The 24,513-nt window shown below is 43.3% G+C and overlaps 2 protein-coding genes across 4 annotated transcripts in view; one reads left to right on the top strand and one right to left on the bottom strand.

Moving 5' to 3' along the window:
- The window catches only part of NCAPD3 (non-SMC condensin II complex subunit D3), a 47,966-nt gene extending 31,865 nt beyond the window's left edge, over positions 1-16,101 (top strand). Inside the window, exons 24-35 of one of the 2 annotated variants that reach the window (XM_084611665.1) lie at positions 340-419; positions 6,537-6,674; positions 7,033-7,166; positions 7,336-7,535; positions 8,196-8,306; positions 9,273-9,440; positions 10,439-10,605; positions 10,936-11,069; positions 11,227-11,304; positions 14,950-15,024; positions 15,127-15,187; positions 15,284-16,101. In XM_084611665.1, coding sequence (XP_084467791.1) covers positions 340-419; positions 6,537-6,674; positions 7,033-7,166; positions 7,336-7,535; positions 8,196-8,306; positions 9,273-9,440; positions 10,439-10,605; positions 10,936-11,069; positions 11,227-11,304; positions 14,950-15,024; positions 15,127-15,187; positions 15,284-15,395 — 1,458 coding nt within the window. In that variant the 3' untranslated portion in view covers positions 15,396-16,101. Of the gene's footprint in view, positions 1-339; positions 420-6,536; positions 6,675-7,032; positions 7,167-7,335; positions 7,536-8,195; positions 8,307-9,272; positions 9,441-10,435; positions 10,606-10,935; positions 11,070-11,226; positions 11,305-14,949; positions 15,025-15,126; positions 15,188-15,283 lie in introns of both variants that reach the window. The other variant, XM_084611664.1, reaches the window with a different exon arrangement.
- Positions 16,102-18,564: 2,463 nt separating this feature from the next.
- The window catches only part of JAM3 (junctional adhesion molecule 3), a 74,142-nt gene continuing 68,193 nt past the window's right edge, over positions 18,565-24,513 (bottom strand). For both annotated transcript variants that reach the window (XM_084611701.1, XM_084611702.1), the window contains exons 7-9: positions 23,636-23,765; positions 22,169-22,223; positions 18,565-21,344 (exon numbers count right to left, since the gene is read on the bottom strand). In XM_084611701.1, coding sequence (XP_084467827.1) covers positions 21,309-21,344; positions 22,169-22,223; positions 23,636-23,765 — 221 coding nt within the window. In that variant the 3' untranslated portion in view covers positions 18,565-21,308. The remainder of the gene's footprint in view (positions 21,345-22,168; positions 22,224-23,635; positions 23,766-24,513) is intronic.

The following is a 24,513-nucleotide window of genomic DNA, read 5'->3' as shown; positions in this document are numbered from 1 at the left end:
TTGATACCCCCGGTTTAATAATGTATCATAGGTAGGCAGACTACCAATGTGTTAATTCATGAGAACAATGTAAAGGAATGCCTTTTTGGCACCTCAGCATTGGAGTTCAGATTTTCTCTCTCTTCCCTTGTTCTGCGAACATTTAATGGTAAATCAGGACACTTGCTGCTATGGCATTTAAATAAATGTACTATTTTCAGAATTAAGGAATCTTGAGCTTTATTTTGTGTGCCTTATGATATGACCCAGAGGGTGTATCTGGGTGCAAGCTGAAAAATCAAATAGGGTCATTCATTCCTGGTTCATGCTGATGGTTCACTGTCTACTTCTTTCCTGTAGGAGGAGTTTGTGAAGTGGAAGGAGTCCCTGTTCTTCAGATTTGTCAGTTCTCTGGTGGATCCCAACCCAGATATTGCAAGGTAGGATACCAGTTCCATAAACTATCCGGATAGCAAAGCAAACTGAATCTCACATCCCAGCTGTTAATTCTGAATGTAACAGAGAAATCTCCATGAGAAAGATCATGTGCTCTCTAATCCCTGCCCACTTTCTCCCTAGTTATGCCCTAATAAAATTTTGAAAGTGGGAATGGAGGAGTGGGAAACTTCACTCCGAGCCTGACCTGATCTGAAAGTACAAGAGTGGCAGGAGGGAGAACAGTGAGCGATACAATCTGTTCCCTATTTCATGTGTGCATGGAACTGGGTACTGGCCTCTAGGTCAGAGGGCATGACTGGAGAGGCCAGTTACTCTTTCCATGTGTCCAGGGAAAGCAGATGCGGGCCATGAAAATAATGGAAGTAGTCATTGGGAGCAAGGAAGAGGGTTTAGGGAAGCAGTTAGTGTCTAGGAGAGGGAGGATGTAGGGCCTTTCCAGATCATTGTTCATTTAAAGCCCCAAGTCTGCTTTATAGAATAGGCAGGGCAAGACTCCCCTCTTTCCCAAGTCAGTGTTGCCTGGTGTTTGGAGTTATTAGGCCCACTTGGGGTGGATCAATAGACTGAGTTGACTGAGTGGGTGACTCAAAAGTAGGTTCCAGGCCCGGTCAAGGAGGAGCTGCTGGAAGGAGCTGCTGAGGAAGAATTCAGCCAGCACACAGGCCCCAAGAAGGAGGGCTGTGCAACCCCTGAACTTGAGGGGAGAAGAGTTTGCAGGCCATAGAGGCCAGGATTTAAAACACAGTCCCCCTGGGTGTAGAGCTGTGAAACCTGGAAACTAAGGGGAGGCCAAAAGGGCTCTTTAGGGAACCAGATGATATTTAATATTCCTTCTCTCCTGGACTTGAATTTATTAAAGATTCTGGGTGTAAACTGGAAGGAAACTGAGGTAGGGTGCCAGAAAGGACACATCAGGCCACAAGGGAGTACCCTAGGGTGGCACTGACTACAGGGCAGCTCTGCCCTTTCTATCTTGCCTTGATTTACATACATGTGGGAATGGGAACTTTGAAACAGGTGTTCTAAAAACTGCCCTCCCACTTTACATAGTAGACTTAGGTTACAGTTCAATACTCTAACTTGTTTTTGCATGTTGTTATTCATTTTCCTTTTAAACATCATACCATGGCTTGAAGATCTCCTGCGATACAGATACCAGGGATCCTGCAGAATTAGTCTGAAATCTGAATTGCTTGGGTTCTGTGGGCTTAAAGATCTTGATTTTACCCAAATGTAGTTCAAAAGATACCATAAGTTATTACTGTCTGACACCCGTTTTGGCCTTGGTGCAGTAATTTGGTGGTTCTGGTCTAGTTCTTACTGTATAGGTGTTAATATAGAGCTCCACCGTATTTGGTACTGACAAGGACCCTTGTCTGTCTCAATAGGAAGGGCAGTGACTGAGTGGGACATGGAGAGATGAACTCCCTTGCAGGTTACTCCTCTAGGGAATGGATGGGTAGATGATGCGTGCAGCGGAAGCTTGCCCAACCGCTGCCAGTGTTCCTGCTTACTCCAAATAAATTGAGGATTACAGTCAGGGCCATCAGTCTGGGCCTGTTCATGAGCACTTTTATAATCAATCCTGGCTCTTCCCAGTAGATGGCGGCATTGCTGCATCATATTCACAGTGCTTTAGGTATGGAACAATAACAGTTTCTGTTGGGAGCCTGTTTCTGGGCATTTATATTCAGCAGGTGCACACAGACAAAAACCCTTTATTCCAGGCTGGGATTGACATACAGCTCTTGGTCTTGCAACGACTAACATTGCAAAATATATAAAATTGGATTTTTGTTTAGTTTTCTTCCCTTTCTGAGTTCTGGGAAGTAGAACATTATACGTGCTTTGATTTTCAGCTGCTGCTTTGTACTCTCTTGGCAATTAAGCTAATTTGTCAGGTGCTTATTCTGTTGCACATAACTGGTGACTTTTGATATGGGGAGAAGCGACAGGGATGACTTTAGACACACCCCAGTCATAGGCATGTCAGAAGGTAACTACTGCTTCTCTACATTAACTGCTTTTCCTGTTGTTCTATTGTACAGTAGATTGAATTCAATTTGAATCCTTGAAACAAAATACCACTTGAATCAGCACAGTTACCGATTCTCTCAGATCAATACTAATTATTAACTTTCTGGGAGGGAAAACAACCCTACTGACCTGATAATTGCTCCTTTTTAAGGCAGTTAACATTTTCTTTTCCAATGACCCATTTAAAGTACTTGAATGAAAAGGTTTTGCTTGGGCAATGATCGGCGTTGTTTCAGTGCCCACACAGCTATTTACATCTGGAATAGCGAACTTCAGCCCAGGTTCAAGTAGGGTTAATGGCCTGACTTCCAGTAGTCTCCCAAAGCACAGTGATTCATAGCAAAGCGTCAAGCTTTCTTCTTACCTCACCATAACGTGCTTGGGTTTCGCCTGCGTGGTGTCAGTGCAGGGTCTCACTGACTACATAAGCTGCAATTGCTAGGCACGGCCTGCTGAGCTGCTGACTGAATGATTCGGCCTTCATTTTAGCTCTCGAATTCTTACCTTAAATCACATCTGTAACAATTGCACATCAAACTTATTAATATGGGCAGCCTGCTCAAACGGGGATGAACTGTATGAGGCCCTTAGGACTTGCTTAGGGAATGTATTTAAAGGTGAGCTGCCAGGGAATTTTTTTTTTTTTTTAATGGCTTCTGCCCTTTTTCCCATTTCTGATTTAATAAGGCATGGGAAAATGTGGCGGGGGGAGTTGAGAAGTTTCTCCTTGCTTTCTAACTGAGAAACAGCAAGCCTGGTCTACCCTGGTAGTGCAGGTGTATCTCCTGGATGTCAGAGAGCATGTCTGTGAGTTCTCCCTCTTTCATATGTGGAATGGGGGTAGCTGAATCTTTAACAAATGTCTAAAATGTTAATAACTAGAGTTAGAGAGCTGATGATAAAAATCCCTCCCCTTAAATAGCTCAGGTTTCACTCTCTAACTCTTGCAATGCTAGAGACAAGGTAGGTGAGATAATATATATTATTGCATTTTTTAATTGGTAATATCTTTTCTTCCAGTCCTGGCATTTTGCTAGTTCTCAAGACAACACTGTTCTAAGGCAGACAAAACCTGAAATTCATATATAAAAAAGCAAGGAGAAACCCTCTCCGTTTTCCCCTTCCGAAAAAGACAGGCCTTATGGCTGTATCATAAATAAAGCCAAAGTGCCCCATGGCCCTTTTTAAAAATCCTTTGTAGATCCCTTTTTAAACATAGGTCGAGACAAAATGAGTGTCTAACAATTTTTGTTGTTAGGATCCCCCCCCCATCCCACCCCACACACACTCTTATGAACCATGTTTAAAAATCATGTTCCACCTAGATGCTTTTTAGCTTTATTTCTGTCCCTCCCCTATCTCCTCCCTGGGCTTACCTTCATGCAAGCGTTTTTCACTAAAGCAACCTGTAGTTCAGACCACTGGATTGGTGTAGGGATAGATCTCAAACCCTTTGCATTTCACACTACACACATACATAGCAAATACCATCTTCCTTTCCGCAGAATTCAGAGAACTCAGGTGATACCTAAAGCCAGGTATATATGGGTAAAGGACTTTAAACTTTCTGCAGTGAATGTGTTTCTGATCTCCCAGAATAGCAAAGGGCAGAATGTAAACTACTATAAAATGCCAGATTATATGGTGAAGGCATGACGTCGGAGAGTAAGTGATGCGTAAGAGCTCCCTGCACCAAAACCTTTTCCAGGCCAGAGGTTTTTTTCCAATCTATTCCCCTTGTGAATGCTTTACTACTGTGCAAACATGCCTAGCCTCCACCTGTTGGTGTCCCTTGTGCCTCAGGCCAGGCCTCAGCTGCTGTCCATTGGTCAGATCACTGATGATAACTCAGTCCAGGAAACTCCCTGAATATTTTCCCAGTACACAGGTGTTTCCTGAGTGAGCATCATCCTTTGTATTTCTTGATAGGAAGTAAAAGCAGTTAAGTGTTGTTTATGACTTTTCCATGCACAACCCATTCAGCAGCTCCTGAAAATTCTGCCCAGACCTCTAGTGTAAAAACCAAAAAGTGGACCTGCAAAGTTAATTGAATTCATAAGTTAAAGTCTGTTTCAAGGACATGGGACAGCTTGTTGCAAAAGTCTAATGTCTCATGGAATGTACTGTTTTGCCCCTCAACTTGGCTTGCTGTGGACAGCCAGCAGCATTGGCAAGAGCCAGATCTAATGTGAGTAAGAACTATGCAAGCTTTCATATACAGCTGTGCCTGTGCGTTTTGCTGTAGCCGAGACCCTCCAGTTCAGTACTTTAGCTTTCCTGGTCCTCTGATCTTGTGTCCCCACAATGCTCTGCTAAAATACCTTTATCTGAGCAGGCTTTCATATCTTTTCCAGCATTTGAGTCCTGTTGTTCCAATTTAGCATCCTGTCCCTAGCAGCAGCTGCCATTTGGGTGGTAGCTTTGAAATGAGATTGTAGTTACACATTCTCATAGTGCTCATCACAGTCATGTCTGAGCATGACACAGACATGACTGTGTTTGTCCTCACAATCCCCTTGTGAAGTAGGAGAAACTTCTCTTTCCATTTTATAGATGGGAAACCTAAGCGCAGAGCAACTAAGTGATTTGCACAAAGTCACACAGGAAGTTTATGGCAAAACCGGGTATTAAATCTAGTTGTTCTGAGTTCTAGTTGAGTGCCTTAACCACAAGGCAATTTTCTTCCTCCTTTTGTGTGTGGCCAAACTCCCACTCCCACTCCCAGTCAAACCTGAATCTCATCAGTCAACATAATCCAAGGTCACTGAGCTTGCAAAACCTTTGTCATTGTTTGTTTAAACTACTGTCTTGATCCACAACAGCGTGTACCAGGCTGAGAGGGATGAAAAAGCCTTCTGTTTGTAACAGAATCTTGTATTATCAACTCAACTGACCATTGTCCAGGCTAAAGCTGTAATTACTCTAAGTGCCTAAATCCCTTTTGAAAATATGTAGGCTCCTAAATCAGCTAGGTGTGATGCTGGGTGCAGCAGTGCCTTGATACCTTTAAAAATCTGGGCCTTAGTCTCCTAAGTGTCTGTCACTTTTTAAAACAGGACTTAGGCTTGGAAGTCACTATAGGGCTTGTCTACACTTACCGGGGATCAACGCACGGCGATCGATGTCAAACGCAGCTTGCTCTCCCGTTGACTCCTGTAGTCCACCTGAACAAGAAGTGCAAGGGGAGTTGACGGGAGAGCGTCTGCAGTCGACATCACGTAGTGTGGACCCCGCGGTAAGTAAATCTAAGTATGTCGACTTCAGCTCCGTTATTCACGTAGCTGAAGTTGCGTAACTTAGATCCATCTCCTCCCATAGTGTAGACAAGGCCAAGAGTTATTGAAAATGTTATGCCTGGTTTATTGTTCATCAAAGTTACTTCTCTCTCTCTCTCTCTCTTAACTGTGTTGAATTATAAAGAGAAATAAATGTGCACCATAGATGCTGAAAGCTTTTCAGCCCAATTCTGGATGGGGGAAAACGGGGCTTAAAGTAAATAGTTCAGCATCTTTCTCAAAGCCCTGATGTGGGAGAGAAAGTTACTACAGAGAATTCTTTCCTGGGTATCTGGCTGGTGAATCTTGCCCACATGCTCAGGGTTCAGCTGATCGCCATATTTGGGTCCGGGAAGGAATTTTCCTCCAGGGCAGATTGGAAGAGGCCCTGGGGGTTTTTCGCCTTCCTCTGCAGCATGGGGCATGGGTCACTTGCTGGAGGATTCTCTGCACCTTGAAGTCTTTAAACCATGATTTGAGGACTTCAATAGCTCAGACATAGGTGAGAAGTTTATCGCAGGAGTGGGTGGGTGAGATTCTGTGGCCTGCATTGTGCAGGAGGTCAGACTAGATGATCATAATGGTCTCTTCTGACCTTAATGTCTATGAAAGGGTTAAATGTTGTATTGAGGAAGATTTAATTCTCCAGAGTCTGTTTCTGTCATGCCCTTTGAGTACAACCTGTGGGGTTGCTGGATTAGCAGGACACCTCGCTATAATTCAGGAGGTGGCCCCCAGAATGAAAGAGGTTTTCTAGTGGTTCTAATTTTTCAACTCTGTATCCAGGTTTGGGGAGTTCTGCCTGGTGCACTTGTTACTGAAGAGGAATCCAGTCATGTTCTCCCAACACTTCATCGAGTGCATTTTCCACTTCAACAGCTATGAGAAACACGAGAAGTACAACAAATTCCCCCAGAGTGAGCGGTCAGTGAATATTTGGCCACCTCTCTTTTAATGTTAATGGGAGTTGCATGTGAATATCAGTGTGGTGCTGGGCATGCAGTCTTTGGGCCTGGAGCAAAGCTTTCTTGGTCACTTTTTATAGTGCGCAGCAATGAAAGATAAAATCCTAAGAATAATTCATATTAAGGTAACAACGCTCTGCCTTCCCCCGGCACCTTCCATGAGAGACTTCTGAATAGTATGTGTGGGTATGTGTTATGGAGTAGGTTTCTAGACCTTTAAGGTGGCATTCAAATGTTTCTTGCTAGATTTAGTCTAGTTACTTCTGTAATTCCATGTACATGTGTTAGCCCGAGGTAAAATGTCTTTATCTATACAGGGAGAAGAATCTCTTTTCTCTGAAGGGGAAAGATAACAAAGGAAAAAGAATGCAGATCTACAGGTTCCTGCTAGAGCATTTTACAGATGAGCAAAGGTTCAACATCACTTCTAAAATCAGCCTGAACATCCTGGGTAGGGGCATCATTTTTGGCACAGAATGAGTACTGTAAAAATAAATCCTATGATGAGCCAGTTGCATCGGTTTAGCCTCTGGGTGCAGCACAGGGACCGTTCTGCCCTGGCTTATGTTTAGCAGCATGGTTCTGGGAATAAAAATCTTCCTCCTCCTGATCTCTTACAGCATGCTTTGTGGATGGCATCCTCCCACTGGACATGGAAGCCAATGAGTTGCTCTCAGATACATTTGAAGTCCTTAGCTGCAAAGAGATCAAACTGTCTGCTATGAGATCTAAACCAGATGAAGATATCCAGCCAGTTGAGGATGAAATGGCCATGGCCAATGCTGTCATGCAGGCAGCACAAAAGAAACTCATCTCACAAGTGAGTACCACTTGGCATGCAGTGGGAAGAGTGGGCACAGCACTGAATGAAATCTAAACCTGCAGGTAGGGACAATCTTGAGTAAAGTCATTGATCTATAGTAGGGACTGCCACCCATCTCCCCAGATTATATGCCCATACATTCCTTGTGATCTGGGGACAGCTAGTGAATCTGTGCAAGCAGCATGTGTTGCAAAATGAAAATGTCCTATAAAGGAGTGATGATTTCTGGAGGTTACCTACACTTGAACAGACAATTTGAATTAGAATGTGCTAGCAGTTTGGCGACTAACATGTGTAAAATGATTTCTCCCTAGTTCAAGAGCCCAATTCAGACTTGGTGTAAACAGACAGGACTCCACTAAAATCAGTGGAATTACACTGTGGCTCAGTTTGGCTCTAAGAGACACTGACGGGTGAAGCGTTGGAAGTTAATGATAGGTTTTGATGCAGCTGTCAGCAGCTTGCCATTAGAATGACTGACGTGGACCATCGTAAAAGGCAGATCATGGATTGGGATAAAGTGAAACCATCACTACACGTGTGTTTATATTAAGCTGTTACTCATTTATTGTTCAGGGGCCATTTATCTACATAAGAATGAAATGAACCATCCCTTGTTCTGTCATGTTAAGTGTTTGTGTGTTATTTAAACTACAGGTTCAGAAGAAGATCTTCATAGAAAACATCATCCCAATAATCACTTCTTTGAAGTCTTTGTTGGAACAGACTAGGATTCCAGCTCTGAGAGACCTCATGAACTATCTCCGGGTAAGGAAAGACTTGTGATTTTCTCTCAGGTTGCGAATTTGGAAGTGTGGCCAGAAGTAGAACCCAAGGTAGAGCCCTGCGTAGGCTGTTTTTTAATCCCGCTCCTGTCCTGCCCCACAGTATCCACTCCCACCCGCTCCTGCATTGTTTCTTGCATTTTTATTCTGTTCCCCCGGCAAAAACCTTAGATCTTACAAATGCCACAAGAGAGACAGATTGCCATGTGCTACTAAAAAAATAAACAAAAAATTGTCAGTTTCTAAAATATTTTTATACACGCACACGGAATTCAGATACAATTTTTACCACTAAAAAAATAAAACAAATCTTGCTTAAACCATGTGTAAAATACTTTAACTCCTGTTATAATAGACATCGAGTCTCTCTTTTTATCCCTTGCTTAAATTTAAGTATTAAAACCTTTATTTTTAAAAAAACCAAACTTACTTCACAGTGCTGAAATTCTGTTTATGACAAACTGGTGATTGATTTAGTGCAAGTTACCACCCACCCAATCCTGCCCACAACAGAGTATATTTTTCCTGTTCCCGCTGTTATTTCCAGTCCCACTGCATGGCTTTAACACCATATGAGGAGGTTTTGAAACCCAGTAAAACGTATTGTACAGCTTTGTAGGGTAAACCATTCCTTTCCGATAGCCAGGTTGCTCTGGTGGTGATGGGAGTACAGAAGAGGGCTGCGTACATTAAGTAAAAGGCTTCCCTCTGTGGAGTGGGCAGAAACCTTCAATGTTCATAACAATGAGTAGCATTATAAAGTCATGAATCAGCGGTAGACCTCTTTGAGAGACTCTCTCTCTTTCATTTAAACAGAAACAGTTCTGCTGTCCCAACTAGCGTTTTCTTTTGGACTTTCAGAGCTATGATGTGAACATGGGCAGTAAGTGCTGGTCAGCTGAGATTTTAAGATGGGGAAGTAAAATAAATTGACTGTTGTGTCTTCCAGGAAGTGATGCAAGATTATCGAAATGAAATCAAAGACTTCTTTGCGGTAGACAAGCAGCTGGCAGCTGAGCTGGAGTATGACATGAAGAAATATGAAGAGCAACTGGCCAGGGAGAGAGAGATGGGAGAAGGTCAGACAGAGGTCATCAATGTCATGAACACAATACAGGTATTGGCTTCCACCAGAGTAAGGTGTATGCTGCAATAGCACCCAGTGGTCATACAGCTTGTAGCTATAGATCATGCTACAGAACCAGTGGATACCACCTGCCTGGTTTTCCTCTATCTTTCTTACCACAATAGTTCCTGCTGACCAGGGCTTTATTTTTTTAGAGGCATTGATAACAGTTTTAAAAACCCCATCCAGACAAAAACCCGTACCTCTCACACATCCATAAATTCAAACAGATCTTCCAATCTAATATACTATGTGCATTGCTCTGTACTTCCACAGTCAAAATATCACTCGTCAGTTTCAACTTCACTTTCTAGGCAATTTCAGTTCCTGGTTCTCTTTGTACTAGAACAATCCTGCAATGTTTGTTTGCAAGATATTCTCAGAAACCTTTGTCTACACAGCCTGAAAAGTTAGGGAGAACAAAACCCAAAACTGCAGGTCTAACTTGAGAGGATCCATTTGAACTTGCTGGCTGTGGCCAGTCCTTTGCTAACTGGCAAAGTTCTTTCTCTCAATGGGTGTTGAGGAACTGGCAGCTGTATTTCTCACAGCTCCTTCTGTGATAGGGACCTCTCTCCCTGCATTACACCTTGTGAAGGAAACTGTGTCACTACTGAAGTAACTCACCCTTGACTAGAAATAGCTAAATTATATGTCTCGTCAGATTTTGTAGGACAAGACTTTCAAAAGTGATGAGTGATCCTTAGCGCCTCAATTTTTGACTACATAACATGACATTTTAAAGGCACTTGACTTTCAACTCCTGCCATTGAAATTGAGACCTCTTCTAAGATGTGTCAGGTTGAGCATCCAGATTCACAAGTGATTTTTTGAAAATCTTGGCCAGTAGATACTGCTCCTTGGCACGTCTTAACCAGACACATCGTATACATAACATGATATGGTATGTGTGTGTGACAGTCATGTAAATTACATGCATTAAACAATGGAATTATGGCAAACCCATTTCCCCTTCTCTTCCCTAGCAGTCCCCAAGTTCAGACACAGCGGTACCTCCTAGCTGCCACAACAACAAAGCCCAGTCACCTGTTGCTGAGAGACGGTCTTCATCGTCTGGATCTCCTGCTTCCCCTTCTCCATTTGGGTTTACTACACCCAGAGCTGGCATTTTGAAACAGCAGCCATTTAGACCCAGGTATGGATTGCAAATTTACAGTAGGTTAGAATGATGCTGTGCAGACGGGCATTAGGTAGTGTGTCAAGGCTCCAGAGCCATTGCATTGCCTGTCATCTTCTCTTTGCTCAGCTCAACAATGTGAATACCAGCAGTAGTTAGACCCTGCTGTTTCACCATAGCCTTATCTTTTGTGTTCTCTGTGAGTGTGTGTATGTGAGAGAGAGAGAGAGGTTGCTGGGGATTTGAAAGTGAGTTGGGAGTGAGCAAGATCTTCCCTACATCTTCTCTTCTGGAGTGACTTGTAGAAGGAAACTCCTTAGAGCATTTGTGGCTTCTTTTGCCCAATAGGCAGATGTCCCTGAGCACGCTTGCCATCCTGAACTCTGCCAAGAAAGCCATGGAAGCCAGTAACAAGCAGCGCAGCAAAAGTGTAGGAGGAAGGCGGCCTTCTTCTCCAGCAAGCACAAGCGACAGCAAGCAAGGTAAGCAGCCAGCAGCAGGCTTTTGCCCATTATAGAGCACGTTTAATGTGGAAGCCACTTGGTCGTTTAGACCTCTGAGCAGGTGGTGTGGTTGTAGAACTGTCTTGGGGAGCAGCTTTCTGTCCTTAACTTTTTTTTTTTTTCTTGTTACTTTTAGTATCTTTGTGTAGCCTAAACCAACAGTCTACTGGAGCGAACGTTTCCCTGGTGGGCCGAGCAATCAGTACTCCTGACCGTAAGTAACCCAACTGCATATGTTCCACGCTGCCCAAGAACTCCCTTGTTTGTACAGATGCACCAACGTAGCCCCCACTGTAGTGCAGTGGTAGTCAACCTTTCATTACTGGAGAGCCACTTATCTCTGGATTATTATATAGCTATATTGCCGTGGTGGCCAAATGAAAGTCTTCGAGAGCCAAAGCATGACGTCCTAGTGTGGAGTCAGAGTATAATAGGGTCTGTGCTCCTGGCTGATGAATGGAGGGAATGGTGGCTCCTTTTTTCTCCCAACTTCTGGGCTGCTGAGGAGGGGAGTTTGCCCTAGTTTTTCCTGGCTCATCATCTGATTGGAGTGTTCCCTAGACTGACCTACATCTCCCAGGCTGCCTGTGCTGTGCTGTTGCTCAGTGCTGCTTCCTGTGATCATCTGAAGCATGAACCGAGTACCACCACACTAGAAAGGATACCTGTTTGGCATTTGCCTTCGGTTCGATGAAGAGTCCAGTTCAGGGCCCAGCCGAGACCTATTCTATCACCGAAGGTGCTGACGAGCTGCAATAGCAGAAAGATCTTTGTACAATTGGCTTGGATCTGATAAAGTGGTATTAATAACCTATGAAGTGTTCTCAGAGAGTGAGCTCTTCTCTAAATAAGAGCTGAAGTGAGTGTTGAGGAAGCAGTAATCGTTTTGTTCTCAGCTGTGGAAACAAGCTATGTAAACTGCAGCAGTAATGAATTGGGAGAACTCTGATACACGGGTCACTCATAAGTATCTCTCTGCCCATTATGTCTGTGGCAGCTAAATTACAGCCTCACAAAACCTGACCTTGAAAAATTTCCATTTATGGGAGCCATCTCTGATCTAGTTCCTGTGGGTTACACAATATCCCTTTTGTGATAATAAAAGACAGTTGATTATTCATTTCTTAGGACTTTAGAGTATCCGAATGACATATGGCAATACAAACGCTCCCCGGGTTACGCAAGACCCAACTTACACAAATTCGCACTTACGGAAAAAGTTCCATAAGCCAGAAATAGGATTTTCGAATTGTGGAAATTTTTGCATAACGTACGGGTATACGTTTCTGACTTACGCAAAATTCGAGTTACACAAGGCTTTCTGGAACGGAATGATTGCATAAATCAGGGGGGCGTCTGTAATCCAGATCCCTCTGATCATCTAAATGAGGCAAGCATGTGCAGAGATAGTGGGAAATGTGGCAGTCCACTTCCTGTTATCCTTTTGGAGGAGACCGCTGGGGTAGTTCCTGGGTGGGCAGTACAGTGCCAGAGCCCCACTTTTGTACAGTTCATATGTACTGGAGCATGGATGCAGAAGGGACTATGAAATGTTACTGTGCTGAGCTGCCTTATCAATCCATTTAGTCTGCTCTCCTTTTCCTTTCCCACTTCTGAATTTCTTTAGGGCCACATACTATACCAGTCGCTCTGCGTGTGGGATCAACTTCCTCACCCTCCCCCACAAAAATAAAGGAAACTCCATCTTAACTGTAGCAATGAGAGGTCGGCTGTCATTAAACAGTTTTGGCTTGATATTTGAAGTTAGGTGTGAACAATTGCCTGTACCTCAGTTGTGTAGAAATACCTCGTGTGCACACAAAGTGGGTATTCACATATCTGCATGGCCATTTAGGCAGCAGACTGGCTGCTTACATGTGCAAATATCTGATCTCCATGTGCAAAGAGAAGCCAAGCACAGACAACTGGTTACATTTAATGGACAATCTGACCCTTACCCATTGTGTATGCTCCACTCTTGTATGCTTGTTCCGTCTGTCTAGTTATCTACATCACACCAGTCCACTGGGCTACCTGACCACTTAATGCTTTTTGCAGATAAGATGTTGTCTACTGGGATGCTATACAGAGCCAAAATCTTTCCTTCATCGACTGCATGTCTGTCTCGGGGGCTTGCGCTGCTGTTCCACTTAAGAGCCGTATGCTGTAAAATGGGGAGAATGTTAATCCCCAGTGGCACCAGGCCTAAAATCCTTCTTTGTTTCCTGGCAGCCTGTGTTCTCAGCAGTGACAAGCTGTACAGTGCATTATCGCTGCTTCAGTTAATCTGTACTGAGGTGTCTGCACGATGGCACCAGGCCTTGTTGGTTGTTAGAGGATCAGAGGAGAACATATTTCTTTCTCTGGTCTGTCATTTGTAAAACTCTGCAGATGCAGTTCTTTATAAATCACTTCTGACTTCACATGTTGAGAGGCTGGCTAGCAGATCAGTCTCTGCCACCCTTGGGTCTTTTTCTCATCTATTGCTTGCTCTCGACAGTGAAAATGGGTAAGAGGGCCTGGGAGAGAATAGACTACTTCACTATGGAATGTAAATGCAAACACTGGCGGTAACACTACATAATCTATGGAGGGCTTCAATAAAAACAGGGGGTGTGGAAAGAGTAGTTGTTAATTCTGTTTGCCATTTCGCTCTCTCCCTCTTACGCTAAAAAGCTGTAGCATCCAGTAAAATGAGGCAGGTGTAGTCGTTTGCCATATGTGAAAACCACATTACCTTAAGGTAAGGCTTTCACTGCATAAAGTCAGGAAATTCAGAGGCCAGTTTCATGAGTCAAAAACCAATCCAGGCAAGACAGATAAAGCTGGACAGCAATGGCATGCCTTGGTGATTCCCTGATTATGGCCAAAGGCAGCTGGATTGTGGAGTCCTAAGGGTACCAGACAGCAAGTCAGTACCCTGAGAATGAGCCTGAGAGGCCAGAGACAGTGTCTGTATGCTCGATGCAGTAGGATTAGGAAGTATACAGGATCCTGTCTTTGGATTCAAACGCAGCAGTCTGGTGAGTGTCCCGCAGGGGGAGCTCGATCAGGTGTGAATGAGATGGTGTGGACAAGCAGTTGTAGATTTAAGGAAAAGAGAACTCTCTGGTAGCCCCCAAAGCATGTAGGTTCCTTCAAGTCTAATAGTGAAAAACAGATTATCATGAACACGTGTATTTATGTTACCTTGAAGACTGAGGCACAGGCTTGCGCTCTATGCTTCCAAAACAAGAGGGCAGCTGGTGCTTTTAGAATGGCCTTGAATGACCAGTTCTTTGGCTTCCGGCTATATAGACTTCTAAGGATTAGTGTAGAGATCTACTGTAGGAAATGGAGGTATTTTGCTAATGCTGCTAGCTTCCTCTAGTAACCACTATTCACACCGACTTGAACTTCAGGTTTTTTTTCCTAAATATTAAAGAACAAGTTGTACGGGGTAGTTAGGCTTTTAGCTAAACATCTACAGAGTTTTATTAATTCACTTGGCAATATGTGCCTCTATCTTCCTCCTGAAGCACATGCAAACCTAAAAATACTAACACAGGCTATGACTTTACTACCCGGAAGGGATAGGGATTTGCCTTGTTTAGGGTCATTGATGCAGTTCCTACTCCTAGGCACACAGTGTGAAGGAAATTTTTGCAGAAGTTCTATCAGTATTTGGTATAAACTTGACTGTGGGCAGTGAGGATGATCAATCTCATTGCATTGCCTTTATTCTATGCAAAAGATGAGCTGATACCTGGTTCAGTGGGCCAGAAAGAAGCATGCATGCTTGTTTGAGTTGGGTATGAAGGGATTGTCTTGCCCTATGGCTGCATTACAAGCTGACTGCTGATCTCTGTGTTTTTTTCAGAGACTGTTGATAACTTGACCTTTGGGGCTGGGGTCAGTTTCATCAGCCTGACGCGCACACCTGCTTCAGCTCAAGGCAAGTTATTTTCATGCTCCTAACTTTTAAAAGAAAACCAAACCAAAAAAAAAAAGAGAGAGGATAAAATGTGCATGTTTAACTTGTAAATGTCGCTTGCAGAAAAAAAAGGATCCCAAGATCAACAAAAAGATGTTCTCTGTCTGACATCACCTGATAAGCCGTAAGTTCAACCCAGGTCTTGGCGACCAGTGGCTATAGTTAATACCAGTGTCTTTTTTTTAAAAATAAACCAACAGTCATTGTTTCCTTTCTGTAGAGGGCCCTTGCCTCGTCAGTGGAAAGTAGAATCTCCGTCCAGGAGAAAAAGCAGCTCAACTGCAAGTCTAAGGAGATCCCTTCGGAAAGCTCCCCTGAAACCAGCCAACTGATCCTTCCCCATCCACGCAGTGTGTAGTTCCGAAACGCTCTTGTATAGAACCTTCATCACGTTGACCATGAACTACTCCTCTTCCCTTTACAGTTATAATTATGGATCATTGTGTGTACAAGTGTCCCTCCTTATCCCCCTCTATTTTATTTGTTTATATTCACACACGCATACAAAAGTTTGCTTTGATTTATAAACTGGAGCAGTTAATGACATGCTTTGCTGTAGGACAACTGGGAGTGCCAGGAAGCTGCAGTATCTAGTGATGGCTGACTATTCACTGCACAAGACTTATGACTTGTCCATTTTGAAACGTAAATCTGTCTTGGCCATAAGCTCTCGCCCATTGTAAGTGCAGCCATTAGGAATGCTGGCTTGGTTGAACCTGGTATGTTTATCACAGCTTGTTACCTTACATGACTGGAATGGCTATTGGCTTAAATCATTCCCTTGGTGTCATGCTGTCCCCTGTTCATAATATTACTAGTTTCTATATTTTCTACAAATCTAGAATAGCTTGACACTGTCATACCTGCAAATCTGATATAAATGCAAGTGATTAAGGATTTATGTGTAGTGAAAGGTCCATTCTATGTATATATAGCCTTCCTTTTCTTTCCTAAATGGAATATTTCCACTCTTGGACAAAGTTCTTATTTCCAGCTGTTACAATTTTACGAAAAATAAATGTTTAGAGAACAAATTCCACCCACCTCTCCGCTTTTCTTGCTTTGATAAAACCAAATTATTTTCTTCTGTTAATCTCTAGCCTTACTGCATTCACCTTATTTCTTGCCCACTGCTTTTGTCTCTCCCATGCCTACCTTGAAGCTCTACTGGTCTGACAGTCACCCCAACAGCCGTTGTACTCATCCATATAAATACCTGAATTCCTGTGGGATCCCCACCCATTAGAGCAGCTGCTTGCAGTGTCCCAATCCTTATGATCACCCATTCTCGGGGCTGGTGTATATGACAGCCAAATAAAGCCTCTACCGCCAGCCGGCTGGCGTGACTTACACAAACATTCAATGCAGCTGTTGGAACAGCAGATTTTGAACATGATCTTGATTCATTTCACCGAAAGCAGGTTCTGAGTATTTTACTGAGGATGGTAAGTAGTGTTGAATTTTAATGCTCAGTACAAAAACCCTATTTTGCTCGATGCAAAACACAAGTGTGAATGCTGGAACTGCATTTAAGGTTGAAAGCCCAGCCTTCTTGTTGCCCAGGCATATGTGACTGAGATCTTCCAATGCTCAGCTTCAAAACTACTGCACTACCCTTGCATTACATAATTTGTTCTGTAGATCTCAAACTCTAAAACTTACATGACCATGCATTTCACTACAACCCTCTGTAAGCATTTATTTCTGTGCTAATAAGGCAAGGGCTGCTCCAGCACAAAAGGAAATAGAAAGACTGAAAAGGGAGAGGGGCAAAATTCAACTTCCATTTTTAACCTTACTAATACAGTGTTCAGAGTAACAGCCGTGTTAGTCTGTATTCGCAAAAAGAAAAGGAGTACTTGTGGCACCTTAGAGACTAACCAATTTATTTGAGCATAAGCTTTCGTGAGCTACAGCTCACTTTGTCGGATGCATACTGTAGAAACTGCAGAAGACATTATATACACAGAGACCATGAAACAATACCTCCTCCCACCCCACCCTCCTGCTGGTAATAGCTTATCTAAAGTGATCACTCTCCTTACAATGTGCATGATAATCAAGGTGGGCCATTTCCAGCACAAATCCAGGTTTTCTCACCCCACCCCCATACACACACAAACTCACTCTCCTGCTGGTAACAGCCCATCCAAAGCGACCACTCTCCCCACAATGTGCACGATAATCAAGGTGGGCCATTTCCAGCACAAATGGCCCACCTTGATTATCGTGCACATTGTGGGGAGAGTGGTCGCTTTGGATGGGCTGTTACCAGCAGGAGAGTGAGTTTGGGGGGGGAGGGGGCGGAGGGTGAGAAAACCTGGATTTGTGCTGGAAATGGCCCAACTTGATTATCATACACATTGTAAGGAGAGTGATCACTTTAGATAAGCTATTACCAGCAGGAGAGTGAGTTTGTGTGTGTGTGTTTTGGGGGGGGGTGTGAGAGAACCTGGATTTGTGTTGGAAATGGTCCACCTTGATTTTCATACACATTGTAAGGATAATGGTCACTTTGGATAAGCTATTACCAGCAGGAGAGTGAGTTTGTGTGTGTGTTTTTTGGAAAAAGGGGGGGGGGGGGTGAGAAAACCTGGATTTGTGCTGGAAATGGTCCACCTTGATTTTCATACACATTGTAAGGATAATGGTCACTTTGGATAAGCTATTACCAGCAGGAGAGTGAGTTTGTGTGTGTTTTTTTTGGAAAAAAGGGGGGGGGGGTGAGAGAACCTGGATTTGTGCTGGAAATGGCCCAACTTGATTATCATACACATTGTAAGGAGAGTGATCACTATAGATAAGCTATTACCAGCAGGAGAGTGGGGTGGGAGGAGGTATTGTTTCATGGTCTCTGTGTATATAATGTCTTCTGCAGTTTCCACAGTATGCATCCGATGAAGTGAGCTGTAGCTCATGAAAGCTTATGCTCAAATAAATTGGTTAGTCTCTAAGGTGCCACAAGTCCTCCTTTTCTTTTTACTAATACCGTAGTCACTCCTAGGATTCTTCTTAAAGAACTTCAAGTGGGGTCAAATCTTAATCTCAGAATTAATGTAGCAAGATGTACAGGGTTAGTTCAAGTGGTTTTGAATGGAGGAATGGCTAACTATGACCACCTCCTTTTTCATTCCATCCTACTTACATCCCTCCACCCCAATTAACTAGGCATATTAAACAGAAAGACATCAGTGAATTGGTCATTATACTAAGTCTAGTTCAAATATAAAGCTATTGAGAGGTTTTCTTGAATTGTCTTGTCCATGAACAGAAACAGGTATAGCCCATCAGGCAAGGATCCATCTCTTCTCGAGAAGAAATGGGGGTTGAAGAACTGCCCACAATAAACCAATTTGATGTAAGTATTTACATGTGTTTTGTAACACCAGTTTAGTTCTTTGTAAGTCACCAACTGAAGTAAACAAACAATCTGTCAGAAAACTGAAGAAATCTTTCACCCATTACATTGAATTCAAAGCAAACACAGATTAGGAATAAATATGAATTTTAAAAAAAACAACACAAGGATGCTTTAATACCTTGATATGTATGTAAAACATTCTTGGCAAAGTTAAATGTAATACATTAGTACAAACCTATAGATTAAACTATTTACAGCAAGCTCTGTAAATCAAATCTGACGAGTTAAGTCTTGGGGGTGGGGGAAAGGGGGCCCTTCATCCCGGTAGAGATGCCACTGTCACATTTTTAGATCTGAAAAATAAATCTCTATTCTTCACCATGCAAAAATATGCAAGCTGAGAAATCCTGACTTCAGCAGAAGGTCAAGTGTCAGACAGTGCTCCCCACAGTGCCAGAAGCTAGCTTGACTCTGTAAGCTTTTTCCTTTCTCCCCATCTTAATGTTCTATAAGCAGCATAGAAAAGGAGTAGTGGATAAAACTGGAGGGTAAAGGAGCGTCTTAAAGTATGCTATTGTCATGCTGACTACAGGACAACATGCAACCAGTGTACAGGAATACCTAGTTGTGGGTGAAGAGCACATCTTAAAGGTAACCATAAATCAATTGCAAGGTGTCAGTACCCTCTGGATAGCACACCCCATCTTTACCTCCATCTATGATAGCAAAAGGAGAAAGTGGACTATGTTTAAATAAATGAAGCAATGGCATGTCCAACAAGGCCCCAAAATCACTTAATAGGTGGTGAAAAGTCCAAGGCAGATTAATACAGAACATGGAAAAAAATAACACTGACAGTCCAAATTGTCAAGTATTCAAAATACTGTATGCATCAAAAGTTAAGACAACTCAATTTGTTTGAAATACAAGAACACTAAATTATGCTACATTAAAAACCATTCTTCAACCACAGCACAGAACTGCTCTACTGTTGCATTTAAGTATTTCATATTTAACATTTGCCCAATGCCGCAAGTGTACATTTCTGAAGAACAGGGAACCCTAAATGATCCCTTAAAGCCAAGAAAGTGGTAGCATCTACCAGCTGAAGAAAGGTAGCAGCTTGAAAGCACTTTTGTGTCCAGCTCGTTGCTTTCACAGAGCTGGTTTCCCCGCTTCCGATGCAATCTCAAAATTCTGAAGAGACGGTGTAGCTGCCACAGAGTTAGAATGAATTTAGAGAACTAGCAGAGAGATTTATCATCTTCAGCAACCATTAGTCACTCTGTCACCTGGTCAGAACTTAGTTCAAAAACCGTCACAGGATATTTCTTGCAAATAAGCATTGGACTTTTGCAAGAAAATAGTCGTTTGAAATATAAAATTGAATAGCTCCTGCCTTGAACTTACAAAAAGGATCCCTGAGTGACTATGTTCCATGTCCTATTAGACCTCTCTTGGGAAGGAAAATGTTGAAGCTAGCTTGGGAGAAAGAGGCTGCTTCTCTGTCCGCAGTTCATAAAGTTGTTTGTGCTGCACTCTGCAATAATACTGATATGCTCTGACAGTGCTATGCTGTAGCAGCATTTGAGCTCCTGGCTGCAGTTTAAAAAGGACTTGTTTTTTTAAAAAAATAGCTACGTTAAAATAACACTGTTGGCATAACATATTTACACTTTTTAAATAGAAATGTTACCTTCGCTGAAGTAATCAAAATACATCTTTGCAAAAATTTAGAATGCAGAATTCTACAAAATCAATGGGGTCTGTAGAAAAGCTTGAATTCATCTCAGTACCATTGTGGCAATCAGCCCCCGAGAGTGGTTTTGGCTTTAAATTTCATAAAAGGGATATCTTAATGCTAAGGGTCTCGGCCTCCGGTTTTAGAATCTTAAAAATAACTCCAGAACAGGTAAGCCTGCTTTGTGCAAATTAGAGTTGAAAGCTGCCTGCATACAGTGAGTATTTTATGTAAAACTGAACAAAAGCAATCCTTTTGGAGTGAAGCTGTACATGTGGAGAAAAGAAAATTCACCACTGCTGGCAGAAGGGCTGCGACATTTAAACCACTTAGTTGCTTGTACTATATCTCCACCCACCACTGTGGGTTTGACTCAGATTCTGGCTCTGCACCTGCAGAACCAAATCCTGATGGGGGTTCCTAAAGTCCACAGAAATGAAACATTTGAGGCCAATGCGACATGCTCAACAGGGGCCAGCTAGTGAGATCAGTAGCCTGCATGGCTCATGCTCAGGTGGGGCTCTGCAGGATTGACATGATAGCAGTTCTGGCAGCTCAGCCTAGCAGGCCATTAAAAATAAAATGATACAAAGAAGGGCACGAAACCCTCACTTGCAAAGTTGGCAAGAGCCCAGTACAGTTACAACTATAAAGGTTGCTAGCCAGGCTCAGGCATTGTGAAGCTAAGCAGAAGGTTCTCCCCTTTTGTGGATAAATCTTATTTAGAATCTATTGCCACATCAGCACCATTTCTCTATCAGGTCAAGATGCCCATTTACCTAAAGCTTCTCCCCTGTTTGGCTTGGACATTCTGGCTGTGTATCTGCACCACAGGGAGAAGGCAGTTCCATGAGCATCTGCAGCTCAGAAGGCTATGGCTGTGGAGGGGAATGCTCAGTCTTGGAAAGGGTAACAGCTCTTCCTTAGTATGAGGAGAGATGTAAGTGGTCCAGGTGATATCTCTGGGGGAGGAAAAACACTGGTTTGGAGTGAGCGTTGTTAACTTTGGCAAAAGAAAGTCAAGTTTGTGTGTTTCTAAACTCTTCCGAGTGCACTTTGTTCATCTTTTTGCTCTTGCTTTGAGTTCCTGGAGGAGGTATTTCCATACTTGGTCTGGCTGCTTTGCAATATCCTTTTGGCATTTCAGATAACAAATGACGATTTGTGTCTGAAGTCACCCTGCAATGAAAGAGTGATGTGTGTCGCCACGTTCCCCGATGGTGTCCAGGCACGTCGTCTTGCCCACTCTCCCCAACCCAAATATACCCTTGCAAAACAGGTGCTATTTGTGTAATCTTTTTTTTCCCCACAGTCCTGCCTGGGCCCCACTATCTCATTCCATCCCCTAGAAGCTGGTAAGGACAAGCGTCCACCAGTAATACCTAGCTCTTAACATCTCATAGATGATCCCCATACAACGGAATGAAGAAGATTTCCCCCACTGCTTCTTCACAGTCTCTCTGCGGATAAGTTTAGGAGACGCCTCTCCCTGATGGGTGAGCAGTTCAAATCCTGAGATGTAAATACGCTAGTCTTGTACATCATCAGTATAGACTGTCTACTTAATCCAGGAAAGCCAATCCCAAAGGAGCAGCCAATCAGCTGCTTAAGGTAGAGCAGAGCTTTATTTGATACACTGGGGGTCAGTGCCCAAAGACAGGCAGTTGCCTAGTAAGGGTGTCCTCTTGGACAGACTTGACTAATAGAATATAAGTGATTAATAAAGCCATAACCCATTCTCAGGAGGGGGCCTAACTCTCTAGAGAGTGTAAAAGAACAAAGCCTTTCTCAAGGACCTGACTCAGCTGTTGTCCTTCCTCTTAGTCCTAGGTCCTCACTTCGTGAGTTGTGTCCAACCCATGCTTGAAGAAATTCTGCTCTGGAGAGTCATTATGGGCCCTAGGTAGTGTGTGATTCCTGAGCTTGGCGGCCCTGCACCAGCCCCTTCAGAGACCTAAAAGGAAAGATGTAATGTGCTAATTGTTTCCCTTCCCTTAGCTTACCTCGTCCTCTGTCTGGATATAGTTAACACCATCTGGTTTTGCTGGAGTCTTGTAGCTACGAAATAAGGGGAAACACATCGGATTCCTGTGATAATGGGACTTCAGGTGGCAAAGCAGAACTGTTCATTATTATTTTATGTTTATTTTATTTTATTATATTAATTATGTATTAATATTTGGGGAGGAGGACAACTAAAGGTATTTTTTGTCAAAATGAGAGCTGAACTGGGAGCAGCTAGCTCTGCTTAAAGCCAGGCCTGGACCTTTCCCCCACTCAAAGCAGCTGGGCTTTCCCCATCAACTACTAACCCGTACAGGAGCCCTTCTTCCGGGAGGGGAAGGTCCCAAATGTATCCACCCACGCTACGCTTCTGACCACAGTAACTGTGAAAAGAGTTAAATAGTTTTCCAGCCTCCCTCCCTCCTTCTGGTCACTGTAACATCATTTCCTTTTATAATTATTATGCAGTTAATTTTAAACCCTTCATTGCCTGCTGGCAGGTTTACTGATAATCCTTTATGATTGCACAGGGTTATAAGAAAGCTCCACTTGTTTTGTCCAGCAGAGGAATCTAAACATTCATATTTAAAGTCCTGCTTCCCCAGCATGCATCCACTTAGAATCATATTTAAATGAAGGGATTGGGGCCTCCAGCAGACGGGGAGGAGGGTCTTGCTGAAATGTGGCACTGAACTAGGCCAATCCAGCTTCCATCCGAGGTTACACAATCCCCAAAAGAAGCTCAATATTTAACTAAAATGTCATTCTGTTTCTGATCATGGAAGCTATTTATAGTTTGACCCTTTGGCTCCCATAATGCTGCAGTCTTAAATGTGCCGCACTATTCAGGAACACAAGCCCTCATTGATGGGATCAATTCAGAAATGGCAGTTTTAATCCAAAGTGTAAGTGCTGGGATGTACCCATTAAGACGTGCTTTCCAGCCTGGGACTGTTCTCCCTCACACATTTTCTGAATATGTCCTGATGCTTGTACTGATTACACAATGAGCTGTGCTCAGTAAATCCCTGACTTCTAAATGCCAGCAGCATGTGACCACAGGAAGCATCTGCTAAGCTACTACATAAATACAACTGTGGGATGGTTGGGAATTAGCAGGGCTAAGCCCCTGTCTCTGTGCAAAGCACCAGAATGTTAGAGCAAGGCTTCTTCCTCTAGCCGTTCTTGTCACAGGAGACCCCTGTGTTGCAAATATGAGTGGAGACTTGCCACGGTTAGCCCGTGAGCACACCAACTTCTTTGTGCCAATTGGCGTTCAAAATGCCCCTGTGGAGCTGGGTGGAATTGGGCAGGTCTAGAGAGTTAATTGGGGAAATAGGAAGTAGTATTTAAAAGTCAGGCAAGTGACCCACGCTCTAGCCAGCAGGTGCCAAGCCCTGTTATGAGAGCTGCATGCCAGGAAAGGCAGAGGACTGTGGGAAAGAAGGTTGCAAACCTAGCCTTACCTTTTCCCAGTCTGTTTGGTGTTCACAAAGTAACCCCTTCTGTAGGCACAACAGATACCAAGCGTTATCAGCACCAGAACCACCACGACCACTAGGACTCCACCAACAATCCCACCAATATTAAGATCATCTGGAGAGGAGAGCAGGCATCAGTCACTGATCCCCACAGATATCCCAGCCTTCCACCTACACACAGACTAGCTGGCATGAAACCTTCACCCCTGAGATTCCACCCACCCAGTAGCATGATCCCTAGGTATGTACCTACTCGAGCAACTCACCCTGCAGCTGCACTTCTATTTTTAGCACGCTAGCTCAGCCAGAGCTAATATGGGTATGTCTCCTCAAGCTGGAAATGACACCTTCCAGCTCCCACATCAACATATCCAAAGACTCTTCATCTCAGCTTCACACCACCTTGGCCCCTCTTCTGCCCTGCCCTGTCCATCTCATCACTGTTCTCTTCCCTCTTCTTTCCATTTAGCTTGTCCTGTCCTAACTAAACCCACCCCCCTCAATAAAACCATGGCACTAACATGCCTTTTGCTGCCATCACTCTACTTGTTATCTCTCTTCCCCCAGCACCGTGTCTGATGTGTCTATTTACACAGCATGCTCTTCAGAGCAGGGACTGCCTGCCATTCTGGGTCTGGGCAGTGCCTAGCACCAGGTGGCCCTTAGGCACTACTGTAGGAAAATTAATTATAATTAATATAATCAAATATATAAATCAGCTAAGTAACCTCAGGAATCATGAAGCTAATTGACCCAAACAGTTCTACCCTGTTTTCATTTAGCTATTCTTTTTTCCTTGCCCACATTTTGTTATTGTGTTTTTCTATGTTGTAATTTAGACTTTCACATGCCAGGAGCCAAGG

The sequence above is a fragment of the Lepidochelys olivacea genome (assembly GCF_965140295.1).
Source record: "Lepidochelys olivacea isolate rLepOli2 genome assembly, chromosome: 22".
Lineage (NCBI taxonomy): Eukaryota > Metazoa > Chordata > Testudines > Cheloniidae > Lepidochelys > Lepidochelys olivacea.
Note: the sequence above shows the minus strand (reverse complement) of the source record. Positions and strands in the feature narration are given on the sequence as shown.